Genomic DNA, 25,453 nt, shown 5'->3' on the forward strand with positions numbered 1-25,453 from the left:
GGGACTCACCAACTATGAGGCGCTCTGAGTCGGGGAGCTGCTTGAAGAGTTTCCTGAAGTCTTCGTTCCGCTGCTTGTAGGTTGGGCTCAGCACCTGCGAATGGCAGAGAGTTCATTAGAAAGAAAGGGAGGTAAAGAAGATCAGAGGGAAAGCGGCAAGAAGGGTACACTATATAAGGATACGTTAACATCTCTAACTAAGCGTTGGGGAAGGCAGTGGGTGGGGAAGGCAGATATAATCCCACTACAAAACACTGCAGAAAGGAAGGAGGGAAGAAGAAAGCTAGCTGGGAGAGAGCTTATAATGGCGGGGAACAATAGGAGATATGGGAGAGAGTGACAACTTGTAGGAGTAGAAGAAGAAAATGGGGATTTTCCATTCTGTCTAGATCACAGCAGAGTCCCAACACCATAGGAGAGGGTAGGACATAGTCTGCATCAAAAGCCTCCCAAACATTTTAATCAAAGGGATCCACATTTTTCAAGCAACAATTAAAAATGAAGGTACTGTTTTTTGACATTTAATCAGGACAACCTTATGTTATTTTATCAAGGGTTCAAAATTTGTTTTGGCGTGGACCAAGGCGGCAAGAAAGGAGGACAGGCCAGCAGAAGGTGTGGAGGAGATAATAGTCTTGCCCTAGGCTTACTTTATATTATCAAGGCGATTTATTTAATCAGATCTGTAGGTGGAATACTGGACAGCATTCATATGATAAACTGATACAGTTGTGGCCACAGGTTTTATTTTGAACCAAGAGTCATAATAGGTGTTCTATAAAACTTCATGTTAAGGAGGGATAATAAAATAAGGGATAAAATAATGGGAAATGTGGCGGGACGTTCCCATTTATAGCATCCTCAGGAGGCAATTTTTGAATTGATGGAGTCTTACGTTATGGAGCAAGGAGACATTATGGGATAGGATTTCCCATCAAATAAATAAGTAGTCACACTAGAATCATGGCAAATGGATAGCTTAATCTGGAATGTTCTGGGGAAATGGAAGCTATTTGGCAACCCACGTACAGTCGTACCTTGGATCCAGAATGCCTTGGTACTCGTCCGTTTTGGCTCCTGAACGCCGCAAACCCGGAAGTGAGTGTTCCAGTTTGCGGACGTTCTTTGGAAGCTGAACATCCAACGTGGCTTCCAATTGCATGCAGGAAGCTCCTGCAGCCAATCAGAAGCCATGCCTTGATTGTCAAACGTTTTTGGAAGTCAAACGGACTTCCGGAATGGATTCCATTCAACAACCAAGGTACGGCTGTATATAGTATATACAAACACATGCTCAAAAAGTGAAAACTTGAAGGGACTTCCACAACATTGGTGGCAACTCAGGCTGGTGTAACTAGCGCTGAAATCTAACAGCTTGAGTCTTGGTGGGACCAGATGTATCCACGCTATCAATCCAATGAAGAAACCATTGTTATGGCTAGGGGTAGCCCAGACCAGTTCTGGTTCAGCCAGGAGGAAACACACGATTGTGAATGGATTAACAGACCCAAGAAGCAGCCATGAATGGTTACAGGACGATGACTGGTTTTTGGGGTTTTTTTAAAAAAAGCTCATTTGCTCAAAACTGGGCTGCTGCTGGGAGTTCGAAATCAATCTGTAATTGTTTTTGCATCCTAGCTGTTCTTTTGTTGGGAAGAATGTACAAGGGATACGGCTCCCGTGTGTCAGTACGGAACCCAATTTGCAAGTTTCAAGGTAGTGAGGATACTGCAACTTTGTTGTGATGCTGTAGTCCTAAGCGGCAATGCATCCTGAACCCAGCTAGAACTTGAATTATTCCTGGTGCATCTCTCTTATTTTTGATAAAGTAGGAATCCTGTAGGAACAGGAATTCCAGCTGGCTACACACCTTCTCACGCATTACAAAAACTTCTGAGGTCTCAGCTCAGATAAAAACAGCCACATAATCACACAGAAGGAGCCCCCCCTCCTCCTCAAACTGTCAAGCCCTTAAGGATTTAATTGCTGTATCTCATTTTGGAAAGACTGAATGCATAACAACTGTGTTCCATATGTGTGTGTGTGTGTGTGTGTGCGCGTGTGTGTTTTCATGTGCACACGCATTATGCTTCCATAGTAATATACGCTAGACAACTACAAATGTCCTGAAGTTGTCGCTTGGTAAACGATTATCAAAAGGCCAAGAATGGGTTTTTAGTTGACGCTAACTTTAGATGAAGGCTAAGTAAACTAGATGGAGGAATCTAGACCCAAAGTTTTGCAAAAACCCAGAGAAAGCTAAAGGAACCGGGATTTCATTTTCAGTGTGACTTGACTGAGGCACATAAGGGGGTAATAAAGGCTGTTACTACTGGATTCCAAACCTTCCCTATGTTTGTGATGGATTAGGATAAGCAGTTCTAAAATTTATTCATTGCATTCATCAATCACTGCATGCAACGATGCCTCTAGGCGACACACAAGGCAATACAAAATACACATTAAAACACGTGGAATTGAAAAGGGGAAATAAATTTGGCAAAGGCAGATTCTGCATGCCAGCAAAACCTAAGTGAGCAGAGGGAAGTTAGCACAAGAACATCCATGTGAGAGGGAGGCATGGCTTTGGCAAGACGACACTCACAGCTGGAATCTCTTCCCATCCAGAGCTGCCATAATCTTCGGAGAATTCATGCAGGTGCTCCAGGTACCATAGAAGCTTCTTGTCCTCTAGGTCCAGAAGAAGACTCCAAACTGCTCCACATTCCGACAGAGAATCCATGATGTCATTTGCCACCTTTCGCTCTCAGTCTTTAGGGGTACATGGATTTCAGGAACAAAACAAAACTTTCCCTTCGGGACTCAGCAAAATTATTAATAATAGTAGATGCTTGCTTTAAAAGTGCATAATACTATCCACTCCCACCTCACATGTCGGAGGGAAAGGGGGAGGGAAAGAGAAAAGAATAATCAATCTTCCAGCAGGATGCTTTGGGAGAAACAAGTTCATTCAGAAAAAGTTTATTCTCTGACGTACTGCCTTGCCTTCCTGTTGCCCAGTGGCTTTGCAGTGGTGCCGTCAGCTGGAGAAATCCCAACAATGTTGCTCGCAGCAGACCACAGCAATGTCACACACGCAGGCACCCAGTCTGCAGGACTCTTGGCAGGATTTGCATCTCAGCACGTAGGCACTGTCCAAATCGTCTTGGGCTCTGGCACAGCAGCAATGATTTCCACATCACCTAAGGCGTCCAGTTCCAGGTTCCCAACTTCTACTGATTCTCAAGAGTCTGCTGGCATCTCTGGAGCAGCGAGAGCTGGTTTCAGCCTTTTCCCTCCCAGAAGGCGTGCACAAAACAGCAGTTTCTGAACCCCGTCCAGGGCCTGCCCTGGACACTCCTCGTTCAGGCTCTTCTCTCCCAAAAGGCAGCTCTGCTCTCTCGTTAACTTTTCTTGTGGGAGCAGCGGGTGGGGAAAAGATATTGAAATGACTTGCACGCGCTTTAAGTTTCAGGGTTGTTCTGTGGGCCAATGCCCTGAAGTAACCCAGCCTCAGTCCTCCCTTCCAGCAGATGTTTCCTGTACTGCAAAAGTGGCTGGACAGCGTTTGTGTTGGGGCTGGGCTGGGGCTGTGGGGGGGGGGGGGAGAAGGCAGAGAGGCCAATCTGCAGAAGCAGAGATGATGAAATCAGCCCCAAGAAAGCCAGACTGCTCTGTTTTGTCACTCGGTGACCCTCTTGCCTCATTCTGCTCTCTTTGCAGAAATATTCAACAGCAAAGGTTTTGTTTTTAATCTGCAACTTTTATTGTGTGCAAGAAAAAGAAGTTGACGTTCTGCCAACCCCCCACCCCAGGTTTTATTTGAATCAATAATTTCTGGAGACTGAGTGGTTTCCAGTCCTCTTCGCTTTCCGCATTACATAGTCTCAGTTTTCACTAACAGCAAACTAGACTTCGACCACATTCAGCCTATATGTTAGCAGCACTATGATACCAATCTAAACGGTCATGACTTCCCCCAAAGAATTATGGGAGCTGTAGTTCATTAATGGTCCTGAGAGTTGTTAGGAGGCCCATATTTCCTTCCCAGAGTTGCAATTCCCAGAGTGGTTTACAATAACTTATTGTTCACAGGGAACCCTGGGAACAGTAGCTCAACAAGGAGAATAGGGGTTGCCTAACAACTTTTAGCACCCTTAGCAAGCGGCACCTCCCAGAATTCGGGGAAGGGGGGAAGCTATGACTGTTTAAAGTGTCATGACACTGCTTTCAATGGATGGTGTGAATGTGGCCAAAATGTAATGAAATAATCCAAAATAGGATATATAAGGCATGTTCTGAAAGCTGGGGTGTTACACTGTGGCATGAGAATTGATGTAACATGAGTGCTGCACAGGAAGATATGCAAATATATGTAGATGCTGTTTAGGTAGGCAAATGGACCTGGGTATAGGGTCAGAAAATACTGGTTCTTAAGACCAGTGTTTCCTAAACTCCAGCTGTTTTTGGATTACAATCCTTATCGTCCCTGACCACTGGTCTTGCTATCTAGGGATGATGATGGGTGTTGTAATCCAACAGCTGCAGACTCAAGTCTGGGAATCCCTGCCCTAGACTGTATAAGACCCCCTTTCCTGCAACCTAACAAGAGAAAATAATTCATTGAACAGATGCTTACTAACAAGTGTGGGTATTATGCTCCTAATATGGGTGCATAAACACACATTATGTGGAACTCAAAAGTAAGGGATAAGCTGCTTCACTTTGCAAAGTTTGAAACGAGAAAAGTGGATATAATGAAAGAGACTGGGCAGTGCAGTTAGGTGCATGGCCAGAAAAGAAAGTGGGTGGCAAGATCTGTTTGGGGGTTACAAGACGACACAAGAGCAGGATACAAGATGGCCTCCCTTATCCAAGTTCTGTTACATGCTCCGAATATAGAGGAATCTAGATATTCCACAATATGTTCACAGATGATTGAATGAATGGGCAACATTAGTCTGTCACAAATTTGCCCCTCATAAAGCTACATTCCCCAGGACCCTTAACCAAGTACAGTTCTCAGGATCCTTTGCAGGAAGCCGCGTGCTTTAAATGCATGGTGCAGGTGTGACCATAATAATCTCCAAAATTGAACTGTTCAAGGTAGGTTGGGTGAATATGTCTCTTGACATGAGCTGCGAATGATAAACAGAACTTAAGAAATGGGAACATTTTGAAAAAACCAAAATGAAACAAAACGTTAAATGCAAACTCGAATTTATTTACTTATTTAATTTAGAACATTTCTAACACCACCTTACATTCGATAGATTTCAAGGGAGGTGACCAGCAAGTTTTAAGCAATAAAAAGTGCAACACTACAATTAAACAGCCATAATGTGTTGTTAGTTGGTTTTTGCATTTATGGGTGTTGCTGTTAATCCTGGAGATGTAGATTCATCATCGTCCAGTATCACCACTGGTTGAACTAATTCAATAGTGGCATTGTCCATTCTCCTTCAGAAAGCAGGAAGAACATTATACTCCCGTTGACAAATTATACTTTGCTTTTAAAAATGTATTCTGAAGCTCATGTTCCAATTTTCTTCTGCCAACATTCAGCTGAATCTTGCTTAGCATGAGAAGCTTGTTTCAACCTTGTTTACCAGGCTAACAGCTAAATAAAGCCAGGATTCATACCAATGAATATTAGTGTTATCATGAAAAAAAGTTTGTTAAAGGGAATGTTTATTTCAGGTTTTATTTGCAAATGTTTTATCTACCAAACAAGGCTTAAGTAGTGCATGATCTGGTTATCTCCAGCTTGGACTACTGCAATGCGCTCTACGTGGGGCTACCTTTGAAGGTGACCTGGAAACTACAACTAATCCAGAATGCAGCAGCTAGACTGGTGACTGGGAGTGGTCCTGAAAGACCTACACTGGCTCCCAGTATGTTTCCGAGCACAATTCAAAGTGTTGGTGCTGATCTTTAAAGCCCTAAATGGCCTCGGCCCAGGATACCTGAAGGAGTGTCTCCACCCCCATCATTTTGCCTGGACACTGAGGTCCAGCGTCGAGGGCCTTCTAGCGGTTCCCTCGTTGTGAGAAGTGAGGCTACAGGGAACCAGGCAGAGGACCTTCTTGGTAGTGGCGCCCGCCCTGTGGAACGCCCACCCATCAGATGTCAAGGAAATAAACAACTACCTGACTTTTAGAAGACATCTGAAGGCAGCCCTGTTTGGGGAAGCTTTTAATATTTGATAAATCATTGTATTTTAATATTCTGCTGGAAGCCGCCCAGAGTGGCTGGGGAAACCCAGCCAGATGGGCGGGGTATAAATAATAAATTATTATTATTATTATTGCCACTTCCTGAAAATAAGAGGGGAAGCCCTCTTCCCCCCCCCCATAAAACACAACAAACATGCAGAGTATTGCACAATTTCAGCCATATGTAGTGGGCTTCTATTCTCATTTGCTCGAATGAAGGGAAAGGAATCCCATAAACGAGAGAGCACAAACGAAGACCTTCTACTTCTGGAGAAATCAATGGGCCTTTGGGCTGGGGAACATGGACTACGCTTCCAAACTCACATGTCACTCATGCACATTCAGCACTGCACAAATTTGAGAAGGCAAGAGCTTAATCCAAGCATAGTGGTCTGTGTTAGCCTAAGATCTGGGAAGCTGGGGTTCTAGTCCTCAACTCATTCATGAAGTCCACTGGGTGGCCTTGGGCCAGTCTCTGTGCCTCAGCCTAGCCTACCTCACAGGGTTGTTCTGAGGATAAAATAAGGAGGCAGAGAACTGGGTATGGCACTTTGAGCTCCTTCTTGGAAAGGTGGGATATAAAAGGAAGGAAGGAAGGAAGCTTAAGGAGAGGGCAATTTAGGGCAGAGAATTTGGAAGTGAGGAATAAAGCCTTTTCCCAACTTGTGGTTTCTCTGCACCCTCCCCACGCTGTTGGGATTCCATAAGGACTGATGGTACAAAGTGGCCCATGTATAAAAAAGGTGCTTAACCCTGTGTATTTGTCCACACACAGAGGCAGCATAGCTGTCAACCTTCCCTTTTTTTGCGGGAAATTCCCTTATTCCAGCACCGTTTCCCGCTGCTATCCTGGATTGTTAGATATCCCGTAGACTGTCCCTGGGACAGGTGCGGCTGCTGATCCTTTTTTTTTTTGAGGCTACTGATCCCTTATTTTCAAATCTGAAAGTTGACAGCTATGAGAGGCAGCGGCTGTGCCCACCAAGGACGCAAATGACTGGTGTGCAAAATGCTGTATGTAAGTGCAGTGGCTGGAGAGGGAGAGATGGAGCATCTGCCTTTTAAGCTATGATGCTGGCTGCATGCAACACCTACATGGCAACACCTGGTTTATAATTTGGTCCCCAGCTGCAGGCTGGCTGCTTTAGAGTCAGTTCCTGTGTCTCCCCTGTGCTGATTTAAAGGAGTACCCCCTTATCTCTGGTTCCTGGATGATGAGAAAACCTATTAGATACCGATAAGGAAGATGTTGTCTCCTATCTCCGGATGCCCAGCTCCACCCCTGAAGAAAAAGGAGCAGCTCTCCAAAGATGCGGAGGCGGGGTGGTAAACATTAACCTTACTGCAAACACAGGGAGCTGGGACAGGATGGCACTGGGAAGAGGGTGGGTGGGCGAGGCAGATTTCACAGGGGAATAACTGTTTCATAGGCTCCAGCTGTTTGTTTTTGAGAGAGAGAAAAAACACCCTGAAAAATCTCTGGACAGGAAATCCAAGCTGACCGCAGAGAAGAAACTGGGAGGCCTTGAAACGTCAGCAGGGGGTGGACGGGAAAAGGAGAAACAAGGAAGGACATACACAGCATGCATTTAAAGTGCTATGGTGCCATTTTAAACAGGAATGGCTCCGACCAAGAATTATGGGAGCTGCTGTCTGTCAAGGTTGCTGAGAGTGGCTAGCCTCCTTTTCCCCTCAGAGAGCTACAATTCCCAGAGTTTCCTGTGGAGAGGGACTGGTTGTTAAACCACTCTGGGAATTGCAGGTCTGTGAGGAGAAGAGGGGTCTCCTAACAACTATCAGCACCCTTAAGGAACTTAAGGAATTTATTTATTTATTGCATTTAATCCACCCTTCCCCCACAAGGAGCTCAAGATGCTGTACATGGGTTCTCCCCCTCTCCATGGTTCTTCTGGTCTCCCAAGTCTTAGCACGGAATTATAACCATGGCACCACAACCTTAGATCAATTGACCCAATCCTAAACTCCTGCACCCACAGCATGGATCGGAATTGGGATTTGAACCCAGGCCTCCCAAGTCCTAGTCCAACATTCTAACCACTACACCACACTGGCTCTCTGAAATGTGCATTGTGAACATGGCCACAGACATGCACCCCGTTCTCATTCAAGGGTTGTGGTAAGATACAATCTAAAAGGTTCGCAGTGGGAGCCAGTAGGGCAGGCATAGGCAAACTCCGGCCCTCCAGATGTTTGGGACAACAATTCCCATCATCCCTGACCACTGGTCCTGTTAGCTAGAGATGATGGGAATTGTAGTCCCAAACATCTGGAGGGCTGGAGTTCGCCTATGCCTGCAGTAGGGGGTGTCTGCCATGCCAATCTCAAAGGACAGGAGTTAAGAAGCAGGTTAGAGTCTTATATATTTGAGAGAATAAAATTACCCTGGCAGCCTGATCCAACTCAGAAGAAAGTCCAATTAACTCCACTGGGATTTGCTCCCTGTGGTAATAAGGCACAGGATTGCAGCTTCAACATTTTTCACGCAGGCTGCATTGTGTATTGCAACCAGCAGGGGGAGCTGATACATATGCATCACACTGGATCCATGGGCTGGCTGCTGTAGACCCCACTATCTCTGGGAATCCCCCCAAGCAGTGGGTCCTGCTAATGTCAGTGGTAGGGTGGAGCACCCTTCCTGAGGGCTTCACACTGAAAAGTCAGAGAATCAGAAATTAGTTAAAGGGAGGTTGAACTTGCACTTATCTCTCACACTTATTTCAGCAAACTTTCCAAAAAAAACCCCAAAACACACATTTAAGGTGGCACCTTTGATCAATTTCAGTTTTCCGGAAGAGAGAGAACGGGCTCTGAGCCTGGGAGAGCCACCTAGCTAAGAGTCTGCAATTGAGGGGAGATCTGACTCAGCAAATTCCTAGCTCATGCTACTATGGTAAAAGGTTAAAAAGGTAAAGGACTCCTGGATGGTTAAGTCCAGTCAAATTCAATTATAGGGTGTGGCGCTCATCTCTGCTTTCAGGCCGAGGGGGACAGTGTTTGTCCACAGACAGCTTTCCAGGTCATGTGGCCAGTATGGCTCAACCGCTTCTGGTGCAACGAGACACTGTTACGAAAGCCAGCACACAAGGAAACGCCATTTACCTTCCTGCCGCAGTGGTACCTATTTATCTACTCACACTGGTATACTTTCGAACTGCTAGGTTGGTGGGAGCTGGGACAGAGCAACGGGAGCTCACTCCATCACGCAGATTCAAACTGCCAACCTTGCAATCAGCAAGCCCAAGAGGCTCAGAGGCTCAGCGGTTGAGACCACAGTGCCCCCAGCATCCATCCCACCAGGGGCATGCTGGCCAGCCAGTTCTGGTCTTTTTCGAGCAGAGGATATCAAACAGAAGTTTAGAGGCCAGTTGATTCACATGGGTTAAATTTCACACAGCAAAAGGTACCTGCAAAGGTGCTCTGTTCCCACAATAGTAGATTGAACAGACACACACATGCATGCACGAGCCCCTGGATTTCACACAGGTTCAAACAACAATTTGCCACTGCCTGTTTTAGACAGGTGTTTCATATGCAACCCTAGACTGAAACTCTTTTAGGCGCAAACACAGGTGGACCTGGTGTAGCACATAGGCAGAGAGCATGAGAGCAGGGCTGGAGAGGGCATGCAGAAGGTGCCTGGAGAGCAGCTGTCCATCTGGCCAGGGAGTGGGCAGTGCTGAGCTAGGCAGACCAAATCATATGACTCGGTGCAGGACGGCTCCAATCTCACCACAGATGCAACCTTTTTCCAGGCTCGCAATAAGGGCCGATAATGATGGTGTTGGGGAGGTCGCAGTACTGACCTACGTTACAGGTTTGTTGGAAAGGTGATCGTAATGACGCACACGGACTGCTTTGAGCATTCATGAGCCAAACAACTGCTAGTGATTGGTATGTTTCAAAGGCTGCCTGCCAGAGCAGGTATTTATTGCCCCAGAGCAAGTGTTTATGCCTGTATGTTGCAGCTGACCTTTTAAAATATGTCTAACTGGAGGAAAGTTGTGGCCTGCTTTTCTGTGTGTGTGTGTGTGTGTGTGTGTGAGAGAGAGAGAGAGAGAGAGAGAGAGAGAGAGAGAGAGAGAGAGAGAACCAGAAGCTGAGTGCTCAAATCCCTTTATTGCTCAGCAGAGAAAAGCAGCCTCGCATGTGCTTTGCAGGCATGACTGAGAATGTTCCGGTGTGCTCAGAGCATTTGTGCAGAGGTAGGTTTTCTCTCAATGTTTAATCCCAATAAAAAGAACTTGGCAACAAGAAGGAGGCTACAGCCCTGGGGAGTGGGGGGGGGTATGTGGGGAGGAACTAAGTTAACCTTTACCTTCTGTGATAACTTCATTTTTTAAAAAAATGATGTACTAACTTTTGTAAAGTGAAAAAGCCTAAGACTTCAAGGACAATAACCTGATATTTAGAAAGAAAGAAAAAAACCCATGTTTAACCTCCTGCCCGCCAATAATAATTATTTTTTTCTAGAGAATGTGAACAAAATGACCCAAACTTAAGCTCCCTCTCACTGTAATTTTAATTGTATTGTATTAATTTTGACTGGTTAATTGTAATTTAATTCTACTGTTGAATTTTAATTGTGTGTGATTTTAATATTTATTCTTTTAATTTGTTTCATTGTATTGGTTAATTGTAATTTAATTGTACTGCTTATTTCTGCATTCTTGCATGTTATTGAAATGTGTGTCCCTGCTTAAATACAAAAGTTGTGGGTTTTTTTAAAGTTCTGCTTTGTTTTTGCAAATTTATAAGAAGAAGAGAGAGAGAGAAGAAGAAAAACAAAGGAAAGAGGATGGAACCAGCAAGAGGAAGAAATGAGAGGGGAGTATAAGCTTTCCCAAATCTCCCCCAGCCTTACCTTATTTTTTTCCTTAAAAAAAAAAGAACAAACCAAACAGACAAAACTCACAATACCTGCTTCTGCACCAGCCAATAAAGGTATTGTGAAACCAAAGCATGGCCGATTTAAGCCAGGTCCTGCAGTGCTGTGCATTATACAGAGGTGGCCTATGACTCACAAAGCCATTTTTCCCAGCTCATGGAGAAAGTCTTTGCTCTGCCTTTCACCTGCTCTGCCTTTGTCCCATTTCTGCTCTGTTGGGCATACCATGTAGACCTCTCAAAACTACACTTGCAGTTCTGCCAATTCCACTATAAGATGACATCATGGCATCTTATAAACCTCATCATCTTATAACCTCCCATCCTTTGCGGGGCGCAATTAGCGCCAGCGCCTTCCGTCAAGCGTAATCTTCGGCGCCTTCCTTTCTATGGTGGCGCAGGTTAGAGCTACAACAAAGGCAGCATTTTTTTATCTCCGCCGAGCTAAGCAGTTGGTCCCTTATCTCTCTCGCCCTGACTTCGCCACTGTGATCCACGCGACGGTCACCTCCAGGCTTGATTATTGTAACTCACTCTACGTGGGGCTGCCCTTGAGACTGACCCAGAAACTCCAGCGGGTGCAGAATGCCACGGCGAGACTCTTCACGGGGTCCTCACTGTGGGAGCACATTCATACAGTGCTATACCAGCTACACTGGCTCCTGGTGGGAGTACAGGATCAGGTTTAAGGTGCTGGTTTTAACATTTAAAGCCATATACGGCCTAGGACTCTTGTACCTATGGAACCGCTTTTCCTGGTATGCCCCACGAGGTCTGCAAATAATAACACCCTGAAGATCATAGGCCCCAGGAAGATTAGACTGGCCTCGACGAGAGCCAAGACCTTTTCGGCCATGGCCCCAGCCTGGTGGAATGCTCTCTCACAAGAAACTGGGGCCCTGCAGGATTTGACATCTTTCCGCAGGGCCTGCAAGACGGAGCTGTTCTGCCAGGCCTTTGGTCAGGGTTCAGTCTGATTCTTTTCTTTCTGTATAAGAACAAGCATTAAATAGGTCTCCTAGCCTGCACACAGGTCCTTTATAAGACCAGTGGTAACAGTTGGCCCTGGAGAATATTAACCACTCTCAATTTTACCTGTGGACTGTCATCTGTCCAGATTTTAATTTGCTCTGAACTAATTTTAAGATGTATTTTAACTAATTGATTGCCTGTTTTTATGTTCTTATGATCTTTGTATACTGTCTTAGTTTCATGATGTTAGCCGCCCTGAGACCGGCTCCGGCCAGGGAGGGCGGGTTACAAATAAATTATTATTATTATTATTATTATTATTATTATTATTATTATTATTAGTGCTCAAGGGATCCAGGGGTTTGGGGAGGTAGGCAGCTAAGGAGGAAGGCAGCTCCTTCGCCATGCAAGGAAAAATATGCACCCTCTTAATAATCAGGATTAGAACCTGGAACTGAACGGCCTCCATGCATTCTGCATGCAAATGAAACGTATGTTGAAAATCATTTGGGAGGCTAAGCAAACACAGACTTGGGATTATACAGAAACACACAGGTGGGACTTGCTATTGCCACGGAAAAGAATGAAACAGGAACGTGGGAAGGAGCGGCCTCTGTGGACCAAAAAGGATAATGCAGGGCAAAGCAGCCTAGTAAAGAAAGGATAATATCAGCACAGGAGGCTCGACAGAGATAAGAACGCCAGTAAAAAAACCAGCAGGAATAGGGCCAGTGCTTCCAATGGTACCAACAAGAAACTGGAGCTCTTAAGAGACGACTTGCACCTATTCTAAGGCACAATTCAGAGGATGGTTGGTGAAGAACAGCCCTTGCTAGACATTCCATCATTTGCATGACTAAAAACCAAAGTATGGATTCTTTCTCATTTCCGCAACCCTAACCAGACACACAAATTTAGTTACATGTGCTGTGTTTTAACACCTCTTACTGTTTTCCCCCCTGTGTTTAATTGATAATATTATTTTATGTACACTTCTTTTCATGTACACATTTTGGGGTTTCCAGTTGTGTTCTATTGATAATTTTACCCGCTCTTAACTTCTGTAGGTTCCCAGCATGCATTGGGGAGCCAAGGTCCTCAAATGCATGGGAAGCCTATACAATAAGAACAGCAGAATCACTGCTGCAGACTGTTAACTGCATGGATAAAGGAATGCTAAAGAGGGCTAACTTCTGTCTAATTTTAGGCAGAGCTTCCTAAGTATTCAGGACCAGGTAACCCAAAGTGTAACAAACAATAGGTGTCACTGGCACAGCAAAACAGCCGAATTTGCAAACTTCAGTTGGGGGACTGGCCCTATTTCAGCACTGCTTGTTTTTACCTGGTGAAAGGGGAAAGTAGAACTAGGATAAAATAACCCAGAAGTACACAGCCAGTGCTTACTCTGCGGATGTGCTGTCGTTCATGCTGAAAATACATGGAGAAGAAACAAGAGAACAGAAATAAAATAAAGAGGACATGCCAACAGTAAGACACTTGCATGCACACACAAACCACAGAAACACAGAGAGATATGCGGCAAGGGGGGAATGTCACCTTCTACCCTTCACCATCAAGCTCTTACTATTATGCCCGTCCTCTTAAGAACTCAGATCTCTCTGTATGCATCTAGCCACATTACTTGCTATTCACATAGCCAGGTTCCAAATGTGATATTTCTTTCCAAAATAGTGATTCTGGAGTCTGGAACACTTTGACACCTAACCCGTCCTCCACAAGGGTGTTTCAGGAAAGATTTGCAAATGGGAGATTGGATTCTATTCCTGAACAACTTCATGCAGCTGCAATATTTGTGTCAGTTGCATTCCTCCACAAAGCAAAAAAAATTATCTTAAGACTTGAGGGGATTCCCCATCTAACTCCAATTGGCTTTCATTGCTCCTCCCGTTTTCCATGAAAACGGGACCTCTTGAGAACCAGCCATGCTGCCATGTTTCTTCAAAATGGCTTCCCAGTTCCTGCTAACGTCTCCTGTGTCGGTGCAAACTAGAGACAATCCCGGATTCAGAAAGTCTGGAGATGGCATGGTCGTTTCCATCTAGGACTCCCCTCTGCATATAATTTAAAATGTATAGCCTGGGGTCTAGCTTTTGTGGCTAAAAACATCAATTATATCTACCTGAAAGCCAAAACCCTGTTATAGGAATAAACTCCGGAAGCCTGACAAATGTACCATTTAATTTATGATTGTGGAAAGCAGGGTAGTGAGTTTGCACCAGTTGACTTGGAAATAAGGGCATAGCAAGTATTGCAACAAGGATTCCTTCCCCTTAGCATTGTATGCTTTCATAGACAGACCATGGCCAATGAACGCTCTTGGTGGGGCTCATATACACCCCTTCCCTGAGCAGCACACACAGAGAAAGGAAGCCTATAGCTTCTCATTTGTTTGCCCATTAAAGGGACACGGTTGCCAGCAGCAGGTTATTCCTAGTTGGCTTGATCAGGGAAGGAGATGGAGCAAGAAGCATTAATCAGGACCAGCTATAGTACTTGAAGTTGACTGCTAGAGACAGGAGAAGCTTGAAGGAGCCCATGTCAACACAGTTCTCGGTTGTGCTCATATTTGAGATCAAAGCTGTCATCCTGCAGCAGAAGGCAAAATAAACTAGGGAGACCACAAGTGGTCACATCATTTGGGACCAGACCAGTGATACTTTCTGTAATGGAAGATGGTCTGCAGTGATTCCCACCCCCCTCCATGAAATATTGTTCCATTTCTAGCAATACATTATTTTGTAACATTACTTGGCAATGTAATGAATGTATACCATTGACAGTCAAACTGTGCGGTAATAAACTATTTTCAGGTGACTATACCCAAGAAGTGTGTGCATGCTATATGTGCACACAGAGTTCTTCTGGAATACTAAAATCAGTATGTTAACAGTTTTTCATGCCTTCCTTATTCCACTTAATTTTTTAAACTATGCACCGGCAACATGCTACTAGAAAACACATGGAATATGTTTTCAGTATGTAAAATCAACATGTCATTTTCCTCCCAGTTTTGTTAACCAAATATAAATCAAAGAAGCATGCTACATCAGATCTTAAAGGGTTTAGGGCTTTTTTTAAAGCCCATATAATTGGGGGGGGGATCACCCCTCCTTCCTATCCAGCTGCCCTCTCTCACAAAGGTGGAGCTCTAATCTTAGACAAAGTTTAGGTTCTGTAGATACCAACAGATCTCAGTATTAAACTAAATTCTAAGGCTGAAAGATCCAAAGACAAATATTCCTTGGATTTGCTTCTGCTGAAACTACCTCCTGTATACCTTCTTCCCTCAGGAGACAGGTAACAAGCTTTAGGAGTTTGTTGCGTGGTACTGTACCCCCGCTCCACTGGAACCACTATCTCAACTTTCAAAACATTTTGCAGAAACTGTGCACACGTTCACATATCGACCTTGTAAATAAGCCCATAAAAGCTACTAGTCTGCAAAAAATGTTTACTAGCCAGTTGGGCTAGTAGCCTGTTTCCACAATGGCAGCTGCAAAGGAGAAGCCCCATCCTTCATGGCTGGCATGGAAACACAGACTTCTAGTCTCTTGACAGGCTAGTAAACAAACAAAGCCTTCTACCAAGCAAACTGGAGTGAATCGTCTCTCCTCCTCCAGCCCTCTCAGCTTGCTTGGGGTTCCTGGTTGCCTATGGCTATCTGGCAAGTTGTTAAAAATAGCCTGCCTCATACATACAGTATTTGCCTGTAATCAATAGATCAACCCATCTGCAATTTAGCAGACATTTTCTGGGACTCAAAACATGATCTTAGGCAGATAAAGTTCCTAGCCAAGGCCTTGGGGCATAGATTTCTTCCCAATATGGCACTTGCGTCCACACAGAACATTGAGTGTCTGCGTTCAGTAGCTTCCTCTGGTTTGGCATAAGGGATTATGCGTTTCAGAGAGCTGAGACTATACTGACATATTTTCAAGGCTGCCCCAGCTGCAGACCTAAGGCATCTTTGCATCATTCACATCATGTCAGCATTGCATGGTCTTTAGTCAAGGGCACTGGAAAGAGCACTGGAAAAAGAGAGCATCTGGTTTTTATGGTGGGAGGAACCAATACTGAATTTCTGCATGATACCCAATTTCTTTCCCTGCATCAGAGATTCTATGGTGATAATGGATGGGAAGGAATTAAGTGAGGCAGGGAAAACCTATGGCCTTATGTTGGACCAACTTCCACAGCCCCAGTCAGCAAAGCTAATGGTTAAGGATGATAGGAGCTATAGCTCAGAAGTGTCTGGAGGGTCACACATTCTCCACTCCCCACTCCAAGGACATTAAAGGTGGAAGGAAGCTGAAATACATCCCTAAAATCAGATATCAGAAAACCAAAATGGTGCATCTAGATTCTCAAGAGGATGAGGAAAGAGCATGTCAAAAGTTATGAGCTTAACATATATGCGGAGGAAGCCTGCCTCTGTGCCCTTAAAACAGGGGTGCCAAATCTTAAACCCTGCATGTATCACTGGACTTCTGCTCTCATCAGCTCTAGTCAATGGTCAGAGATGATGGGAAATGCAGTCTAGCAACATCTAGAAGGTCACAGGTTGCCTTTAGCCAACCCTGTCTTAAAAGCATATACAAGCTCCAAATGGAAGCATACAAGGGAGTATTCCCATCAGAGAATCTGTCCAGCAAGGGATCAGACCACAATCCAGGAATATGGCCTGGAAACTCACAAAAAGCAGCACAGAAATATGTCTTGGCTAATTTATAGCCAGAGTTCTCCAGAAAAACAAATCAAGAGCTCATGGTACAAAGGAACTGATGTCCTTAGTGATGCCTATCTAATAACTTTGGGGCATGTCCACACAGAGCTCAACCTGAGGAGAGAGGAAGAACCAGAAGATTCTTCTTATGACAGGTACAAACAAGGAAGAGGGGCATGGCATCAGTCAGGGTATTGCAAATTCTAAAAGAAGAGGTCTTTTTTCCCCAGCCTCAAATTCCTCAAACCATTTTCATCTCTGCCATCTGGCTGCTCTGGTACCAAAATACCACACCCTTTTCTAGGATCCAGCAGAAGTTACAATGAAGGCCAGGAGGAAATCCATGATGTGCAGGCCAGCACACGCACCTGGCCGTCCACTAAAAATTCCTTCTTTATCAAGCCAATGCTCTTGCTGGCTCCAATATCTACCTGCCCCACATCCCCATTTCAGAATTCAAATGTCCGATGTAACTCTAAGACCTCTTCTCACCCATCCCACCTCTATCTCCTTCCACCCTCCTTCCATGCATGCATCAAGGGATAAAGGAAGCTGAGATACTTACATTGTACCAACTCTGGCTTTTCTGTAAGGACAAAATAAAAATAAAAAAAGAATCAGTTAGTATGGAGGTTCTGGCACTAGGTGAAGAAAGGGGGAATTAAAGAGAAAGGATTATACCAAATTTTGGTAATGACCACTAAAACCAGACGGGGGAAATGTTAGAGACGACATGGAATGTGAAGGGTCCCAGAATGCAATTTTTGGCACTTATCCCAAAATGGCCAAATTGTAACAAGCAGGAAATGAGCGTCCTCATTCATACTTAGTATGTCACTTCTAACCTGGAAATGCCAAGCAATGATTGATTAGCAATCCTCCTGGGGCTTTCACATCCAATTCAAAACTGTACAATGGAAGACATGGAGGTGTAAGGGAAAATCAAGCCTGTAAAGCTAGAATTCCTGCTGTAATATAAATGCTCATCTAGGTAAAGTTTGGACACTTCTCTCCGTTTTATTTTTCTCATCAGCAAAATAAAGCAATGGTAGGTTCTTCCTTAAGAGGACACTTAGGGTTGCACCCAACGCTAGTCATACTCAAGAGTAAACCCACTGGAATTAATAGACATTAAGAGATCTGTTGGTTTCAATGGGTCTGCTCTAAGCAGAAATTAGCTGGATGCAAACCTTATGATGCACACTTCTTTTAATAGGCCTGATCCTGTAATCCCTTACATTAACTACATCTGTATAAGCATGTTCAAGCTGTGGAAGGTGGGGCTGGGGAGTATACAAGAAGCTGGACAGCACATTCATACTTTTAAATGCCCCTAAAGACTCCATCCACACCTGTCTGGTCCTCAACAAATACACAGAGTCTGCACTTTTGCCAGCTTAAATGACAGGACCTTCAGCACTGAATTTTCCACCATTCATTCATTCATTCATTCATGACTTGATTGTGTCCTTTTATAGGTTCCTCAGCTGCAACAAAAAGGCCAACCAGCCCAATTCATAGTTTACTTTCAGCTGCTGCAGAAGAATAGACCATGAAGGTCATAATTTTCATGGTAGTCTGCTTGCATAAAGCCATACGCTATGTGGTTCAGGTAATTTGCATCCACATGAAGATTGGCCTGCTCTAACTGAAATATGGCATTACATTAGTTTTATGTGAACTTTGGAATGAGTCTCTATTAATATATACCATCCTGGGGCCACAATTGACTTTTTTTCCTGCCTTAAGCAAATGGGAAGAAACATAGTGAAAAGCTCACAAGGTGATGCAATAGTGGAAAAGGCACATTCAGTGCTAGGAATTATTAGGAAAGGGAATGAAAATACATTATATCAGGCTACAGTTTGGAAGCACTCATGAACTTGGATCTGAGCCCAAATGCAAAAGCAGCAGCCATTGCCAGGAGTGGACTCACACAGCTCCTGCTGGTGCACCAACTGCATTTTTTCCTTGGGACACAAGAAGAGGTGGTCACAATGAAAGATGCTTCGGCTTCTTATCACGTGAAGTGTTGCAAGCTGCTCTACACGGAGCCGCCATTAAAAAGTGTTTGCAAACTGCAGCTGGTACAAAATGCCAAAGCTCAACGGGAGAAGTTTAGAGGAAGCATGTGACTCTCTCATTCCATACTGGCTTCCAGTCACTTTCTATGGTCAATTCAAATTGGTGGTTTGACTTTTAAAGCCCTAAATCATAGGTAGGCAAACTAAGGCCCGGGGGCTGGATCCGGCCCAATCGCCTTCTAAATCTGGCCTGTGGATGCTCCAGGAATGAGCACGTTTTAAAATGAGTAGAATGTGTGCTTTTATTTAAAATGCATCTCTGGGTTATTTGTGGGGCATAGGAATTTGTTCATTTCCCCACCAAAAAAAATATAGTCTGGCCCCCCACAAGGTTTGAGGGACAGTAGACCGACCCCCTGCTGAAAAAGTTTGCTGACCCCTGCCTAAATGATATAGGAATGGGACACTTGAAAGACACTTGCTTAGGTATTTAAGATGTGCAGGTGAAGCTATCTCATTGGCACCTAGGGCTTTTCTACTGGCTGCACCCTAACTCTGAATTCCTTCCTTTGGGAGCTTTCCCCTGCTTTCTCTTTAATGACATGACCCCAAGGGTGTGTGTGTGTGTGTGTGTGTGTGTGTGTGTGTGTGTGTGTAGGGAAACAGGAACCTTTCCTTTCAGCTGGCAGACTTTAATTGGATGTTTTTGCAGCAGCTCTCTCTCTCTCTCTCTCTCTCTCACACACACACACACACACACTAAATTGTAGTTTGAAGGACTTTGTTTGTAGCTGCCTTATTCTGGGGAAACGGTGGGATATAAAAATTCTCAATATTTATTTTTTTTAAAAAGCAATAAAATTTTATGGTATGCCTACTATTAGAATGCCACATACAAACAAAACACCTGTAAAGTTGGGGAAGGTAGAGAAAAGGGCAACTAAAATGATAATGGAGGTTGAAATGGGTTCACAACAAGGAAAACCACACAGCTATCTCTCTGTCCTGAGAGTGGAAGCAAAAACATGTGAAGGGGAGAAGAGTAAAGTCCAAAAGAGTTTAGCAGTCCCTGAGTCCCAGGGAAGTTCTTGGAGACACCTGCCAGAATTACTTTTGGACACAGAAGATGGAACTCAACATAGGGCAAAGCAGTGTATGCATGTGCAGAATGAGGTCCACTTATGAAAGGGGACTTTTCTCCTCCTCTCCTTCTCCTATGCACCCCCTAAACCTGTTTTGGTTTATCCTCCAAATACCCAGAACAAATTTAGAAGATGTTGGGGGGCATGCAAGGGGAGGAGAAGGAGAAAAAACCCATAGCATGAGTAGACCTCATTCTGCACACACAACTTTATTGAATCTCACTCAAAGAACCTACCATACTACTCCCCTTCCTCATAGTTATGTGGCTTTCTAACTCGATTCCAGACCCCTTGTTTTACATCACCATCATCACAAAGGGTGACAAAGTGACAGGCTAAAGGAAGAAATAGCAGAGAACCAGCAGGTAGGTAGGTAAGAAAGAAAACAAGACACAGAGAGAGTCAAGTTCTTACTTTGATCAGGTTTAATCTGTCATACTGGAAAAAGAAAATCATGAAACATTAGAACGGAAAGAAAAGGAAACAGAAATATATATGGTATTTTAGAGGGATAATACCTGCACACAGGGCAAAAGGAGGGGATGCAAACAAGTCACCTACAAAGCTATGCTGGCATATTACGGTAACAATGCAAAGCTATGCCACTCCACACAGGTCTATGACTAGGCCTCCCAAAGGGAAGGCAGAAGCAGCTATCATGGCCACAAGCTGCAGAACCTCAACCCAGCTGCCTGTAACTGAGCAGACTGTAAAGGACAGGCGAGCTCTGCATTGGGTAGAGCCACAGTGGGTGTCCTCTACAGTTTTGCTGTGTGATGCAGAGATATCTCCTCCATTAACATGCTTCATTTGTGTACCACTTTGAGTGGCAAATTGGAGATTGGTGAGAAGGGAGTCAGCAAGGCTGGCAAGATCCAGGGTTCCTGTGTATTGCTTCCCTTTCATCGTACAATAACAAGTAGGAAAGTTGCCATCTCTAATAGACGTAGGAAAGCACAGTGCTCAGTGATCTGAAAAATATAGAGATGGGCTGGCATCTGTGTTCCCACACAGCAGCAGTGTACCCTCACAGCAACTTCAGCAGCAAATGACTTCATGTAGACATCGCTGTTGGCGCTGCCAGATCAAGTGCTTTGCTCCAGAAGAACAGGTGTAGTATTATGCCAGTATTGCTCTCCCCCCGACGGCAGGTGGTACTGATTCACAATAACTAACCTGGCTTAAACTGCTGAGACATCTTTAGGTATTTCTGATTGTGTAAACAAGCCCCCCCAAGTTAAGCCATGCCTAATTCTGCACACTAGTTCGTTTGCTTAGCATAGACACTTTTATGCGTTAGCCATGATATTGCCCTCATTGCTCAATTATAGCCAAAACAGAAGTCCACTTCTGATAAGGTTGCATTAGACCCACCCTGCCTGGTGGATACTTTTGGCCAAAAAGCCAGAAAGCACTCCTTTTGGTTACTAGGACAGTCTTCAGGACCAGTCATTAATCCTGGCAACAGAAGGGGCATGTAAGAAATAGCCACGGCAGGTTTCTTACTCTCCCCTCTACTACGCACAGCTGCTGATTCCAGTTACCCTTTATCCTACCAGAACCATTGTGCTGTCACAGAAAGAGGGCAGAAGAGGCAGAGGATTAACCCAGAGGCAATTTCATAACTATCTTCTAAGGCTTGTAGCAACCCAAGGCTGTCATTCTGGGCTGGCAAAATGGCTTGGGTGGGTCAGCCAGACATGATAGTGGAAAGAAAGGGCGCAAAGGGAAAGGGTCAGTCCTGCACCCAACAGATTACTTGGACCCAGAAGATCTATGCTCAAATCCTAGCAACTTGGCCAAGCACCTATTTCTCAGTTCCAGCCTTAAAATAATAAAAAAGTAGCAGCTTTCCTGATCAATAATAACCAATTGCATAGTGCTTTGACAGGGTACAACAAACAAGGTTTAGTAGTGATATGGGCAGTATAATGAGTAAAGCACACAGGCTGAGGCAAAGGCATTGGGAGATCTGGACACAAAAGGATCAGGTGGCACTTTCCAGGGCGACACGTTTGGTGCCCAACAATTCAAATTGAGAAACACAGCTCAGAGTTGCCGCATGAGGATGCAAGAGCCTGTTTCTGCACCAGAAGGAACCATTACCTCTCCTCCACAACCTAAATTATTTTGAACACTGGGGAAAAAATTGCCCTTGAAATAAACACCACTCTGAATTGTTATGATTGTGTTTGTATGTTTTTGTATTTTGGAGTAAGAAGGTTCTCTATAGTTTGAAAAAAAAGCCAATCCTTTTCCTGTGCTAGGAAAGCAAGAATTCTCTGCTCTAAGAGCAAGACAACAAGCACGTGTGCCTTAAAAATCTGATTTGCAGCCAGATTGGAAGATGTGATTCGTAGTTGCATCTTAGATGCACATTTAGGCATCTGACCTAACCCTCTCAAAAGATATATTCCTCGGAATTGCCTCAAAAAACACTTTTTCTTCAAACATATAGGAAATAAGGAGCACACAGCCTTGGGTGGATGTGTACACACCATCCATTTAAAAGCACATGGACTTCTGCAAAGAATCTTGGGAAGGGTAGTTTGCCCCTCATATAGCTTCAATTCCCAGCACCCGTAACAAACTACAATATTCTTTGGGAGAACTAATGTGCTTTAAATGTTGTAAATGGATGGTGTGCGAGCAGTCTGCGATTTCCAAGTGAGTACAGTACTGTATACATTTTGCCTTGAGGACATTTGCTGAGGAATGACAGCGGGGGGGGGCAGCTCCCTCTAACGGCAAAATTGTGTCACAGCAGCACGTGAAATAAAAGGGCAAAGGTTGTAGAAAGGCAGGACCCACAAACGTCAAAAGTTACAAGTTCAAAATTGTCTCATCTCACTGAACCTAAACCCATATCTTTGAGAAAGCAGAGCAAGTCTAAGATGTGAAAGGAAAGAGGCAGGAGAGATGTGCAGCAAGACTTGGGGGATAATGTTCTTATTGTCAACCTCGGACCCTTCTCAGCTACTCAAATATATCTCAGATTCCTGACCCAAAGAGGGATCAAGAAACATGTCTAGGAAGAACTGTGACCATGTGGACTGACTGTGATTGATTATCAGTTAAAGATCTGGCTAGTTCAGATGACAACCTTGAGCTAGGTTAAGAACTCCGAGAACTTAAAGAAGAAAAGTCACTTTAAACCAGGGACAGTTCACAAATATATTGGTGTCCTCCGACCTCTTTTTCTCAATGGTGCCTGCTCCTGCTCAGGCTGCACAGAAAAAGCATTTTGGTTCCTGAAATTCATTCTGATTGAGCAGATAAAATATAACTGATAGAATTCTGCAGGATGTGGTATTCAGTCCAGATCCAATGATCCCCAGGCATGCACCTCCAGATGGTGGAAAGTTCAAGCGCCATCCGGGCACCCAGGCATCTTCACTTGGTCTCAAGTGGTTGAAAGCCAGGTACAAAATACAGCTGGCACTTGGCTAATTTCCAACACTGCCTGTGACCTCCTCTAGAGCTTTTAAAGGGCTGGAGTGTGTTCTGATGATACCCCTTTCTTGCCTGAATGGGGATTGGTCTGTCTGGCCACACCCAATTTTGCTAAACCCACCAGTTGGTACACAGCCTACTTGTCACTGAAGTCAAAGTTCTGGTTCATGCATGCCCCTCAACCGCTTATTGATGTGGGAACCCCCACGCCTCCGTCATACGTGAAGCAATGTGCAGATCTGACGCATACAGCTATATGCACATAGGCCCATTTCGTGCTATACGTCCTCAAAAAAATAGTGGAGGATTGGGTGAAATAGAGGAGGATTGGGTGAAGCAAACCTATAGCAGCACACCTGAGGTCCTGAAACCAGTAGCTTATTTTCCTGTATAGGGGATGGAACAGACAAGCACCCCTGTTGCTCCACTGCACACAAAAAAGGGTCAACAGCTGAGCGAGGTTGAGATTGACAAAGATTGGAACATTATAGCAGGCTTGACAAGATATGGTTCTAGCCACTGTCCTGTCCCCTCCCAAAAAACCACCCAGAAACCTCTCTGGCACCCCTCTGTGGAATAACAACTCCAAAAGAAAACATAAACTTGAAAATTGTCTTTCGTAGGCTGCATTCACACGGAAGTTTATTCCCTTTTCACAACTTTTCCCTAACTGTTAAGTTCCACATTGCATTTGAGCTTTCAGGTGAGCTAAAGGCCATTTCAAGAACTATATTCTGCAAGTTTAGGGCTCGTTTCCATGTTATTTGCTTCTGGGAGGGGGTGGGAATCCATTTGCAAACAATATGGAACTGAGTGCTACACGTGCGCTAAATTGCACCATAGTTCTGGGCGTGGATTGTTGCATGTTTGATCTCTGCGTGGGACAGCTGCATATCCCTGTATTGCAGGGTCCCTTCCAACTCATGATCTATGAAGTATCTAAAAGCTCAAATATAATGTGGAAATTAACACAGAGAAAAGTCATGAAAGCAGAAGAAACTGCCATGTGAATGCAGCCCACGAATTCCCAGGCTTGCATAGGGGCACACAATCAGCATATCACTTGGGTGGGGAGGTGGTTGTGTGGGTAAAAGCTGGATTTCTTTGAAGTCACTGGGTCATGAATCTTTATTCCAAGCAGTGGCACAGAAGAGGCAAAGTATTTTTCTAGGTGGGCAAGCTATGTCCCACATGTTAAGATCTCTGAATGAAAAATAACACTCAATGCTCAATGCTGAGTCCAGCAATTGGCAGGAGGAGGAGGGAGGGTAAGTAGAGGGTTCAAGTTCCACCCCTGGTTCCAAATATGGTGAGCTATGCCATAGGGACCCAGAATATTTGAAAAACATACAAGAGTTGATAGGTCAGTTTAAGTGTCCTGCTGGGACCTCTGGGAATCTCAGGGTTCCACTGGATTTTTAAAATCAGCTCACGGGTATCAAGGTGCCTGGGTAAATGAGCCTTCATATCCAGTGGCCGCCGCAACATCACAGGCCAGCCTCTGAAAAATTATGACTCAAGGTTTATGTAGGAGTCTCCATGAACTGCCAGGAACTTCAAGGAAAGCCCAGCTGAAAGGCTCAAAAGCAAAGGGGTGTAAGGTGGGGGAAGAAAGCAGCTACCGACATTCCTACAGAGATACTTGGAGGATGTCTTAAGGGGGGAGGGAAGGATTTCACAACAGCACTCAGGTGGTTCCCGAGAACCAAAGATCAATTCTATAGCAGGGTAGCAGAGATTAGAAAGAAGGCTTACTTTGGATAGGCGCTTGTGTGACTTAAAAGGAAAGAAAAAAAAGAAAGATGCAGAAAAAAGCATGCAGGAAAGGAAATAAATGAAGTTATACACACAATTCAGGAGAAGCAAACTCAAAACAAACAGGAAATGCACCCCCTTCCCTTTCAGAGTTCAGAAAGACATATTTAAACTATGGAACATATTTAAACTATGGAACTTGCTCCCTCAGGAGGCAGGAATGGCCACCAACTTGGGTGCTTT

General features: G+C 44.4%; 1 protein-coding gene across 10 annotated transcripts in view; it reads right to left on the reverse strand.

Annotated features, from left to right (window-relative positions):
* The window catches only part of GRAMD1B (GRAM domain containing 1B), a 209,906-nt gene that overhangs the window by 32,668 nt on the left and 151,785 nt on the right, over window positions 1-25,453 (reverse strand). For 7 of the 10 annotated variants that reach the window (XM_053367385.1, XM_053367386.1, XM_053367384.1 and 4 more), the window contains 3 exons: window positions 17,402-17,422; window positions 13,497-13,520; window positions 10-94 (listed from right to left, as the gene is read on the reverse strand). In XM_053367385.1, coding sequence (XP_053223360.1) covers window positions 10-94; window positions 13,497-13,520; window positions 17,402-17,422 — 130 coding nt within the window. The remainder of the gene's footprint in view (window positions 1-9; window positions 95-13,496; window positions 13,521-17,401; window positions 17,423-25,453) is intronic. The other 3 variants (XM_053367388.1, XM_053367387.1, XM_053367389.1) reach the window with 2 other exon arrangements.

Source organism: Podarcis raffonei, chromosome 15 (assembly GCF_027172205.1).
Source record: "Podarcis raffonei isolate rPodRaf1 chromosome 15, rPodRaf1.pri, whole genome shotgun sequence".
NCBI classification, from domain to species: domain Eukaryota; kingdom Metazoa; phylum Chordata; class Lepidosauria; order Squamata; family Lacertidae; genus Podarcis; species Podarcis raffonei.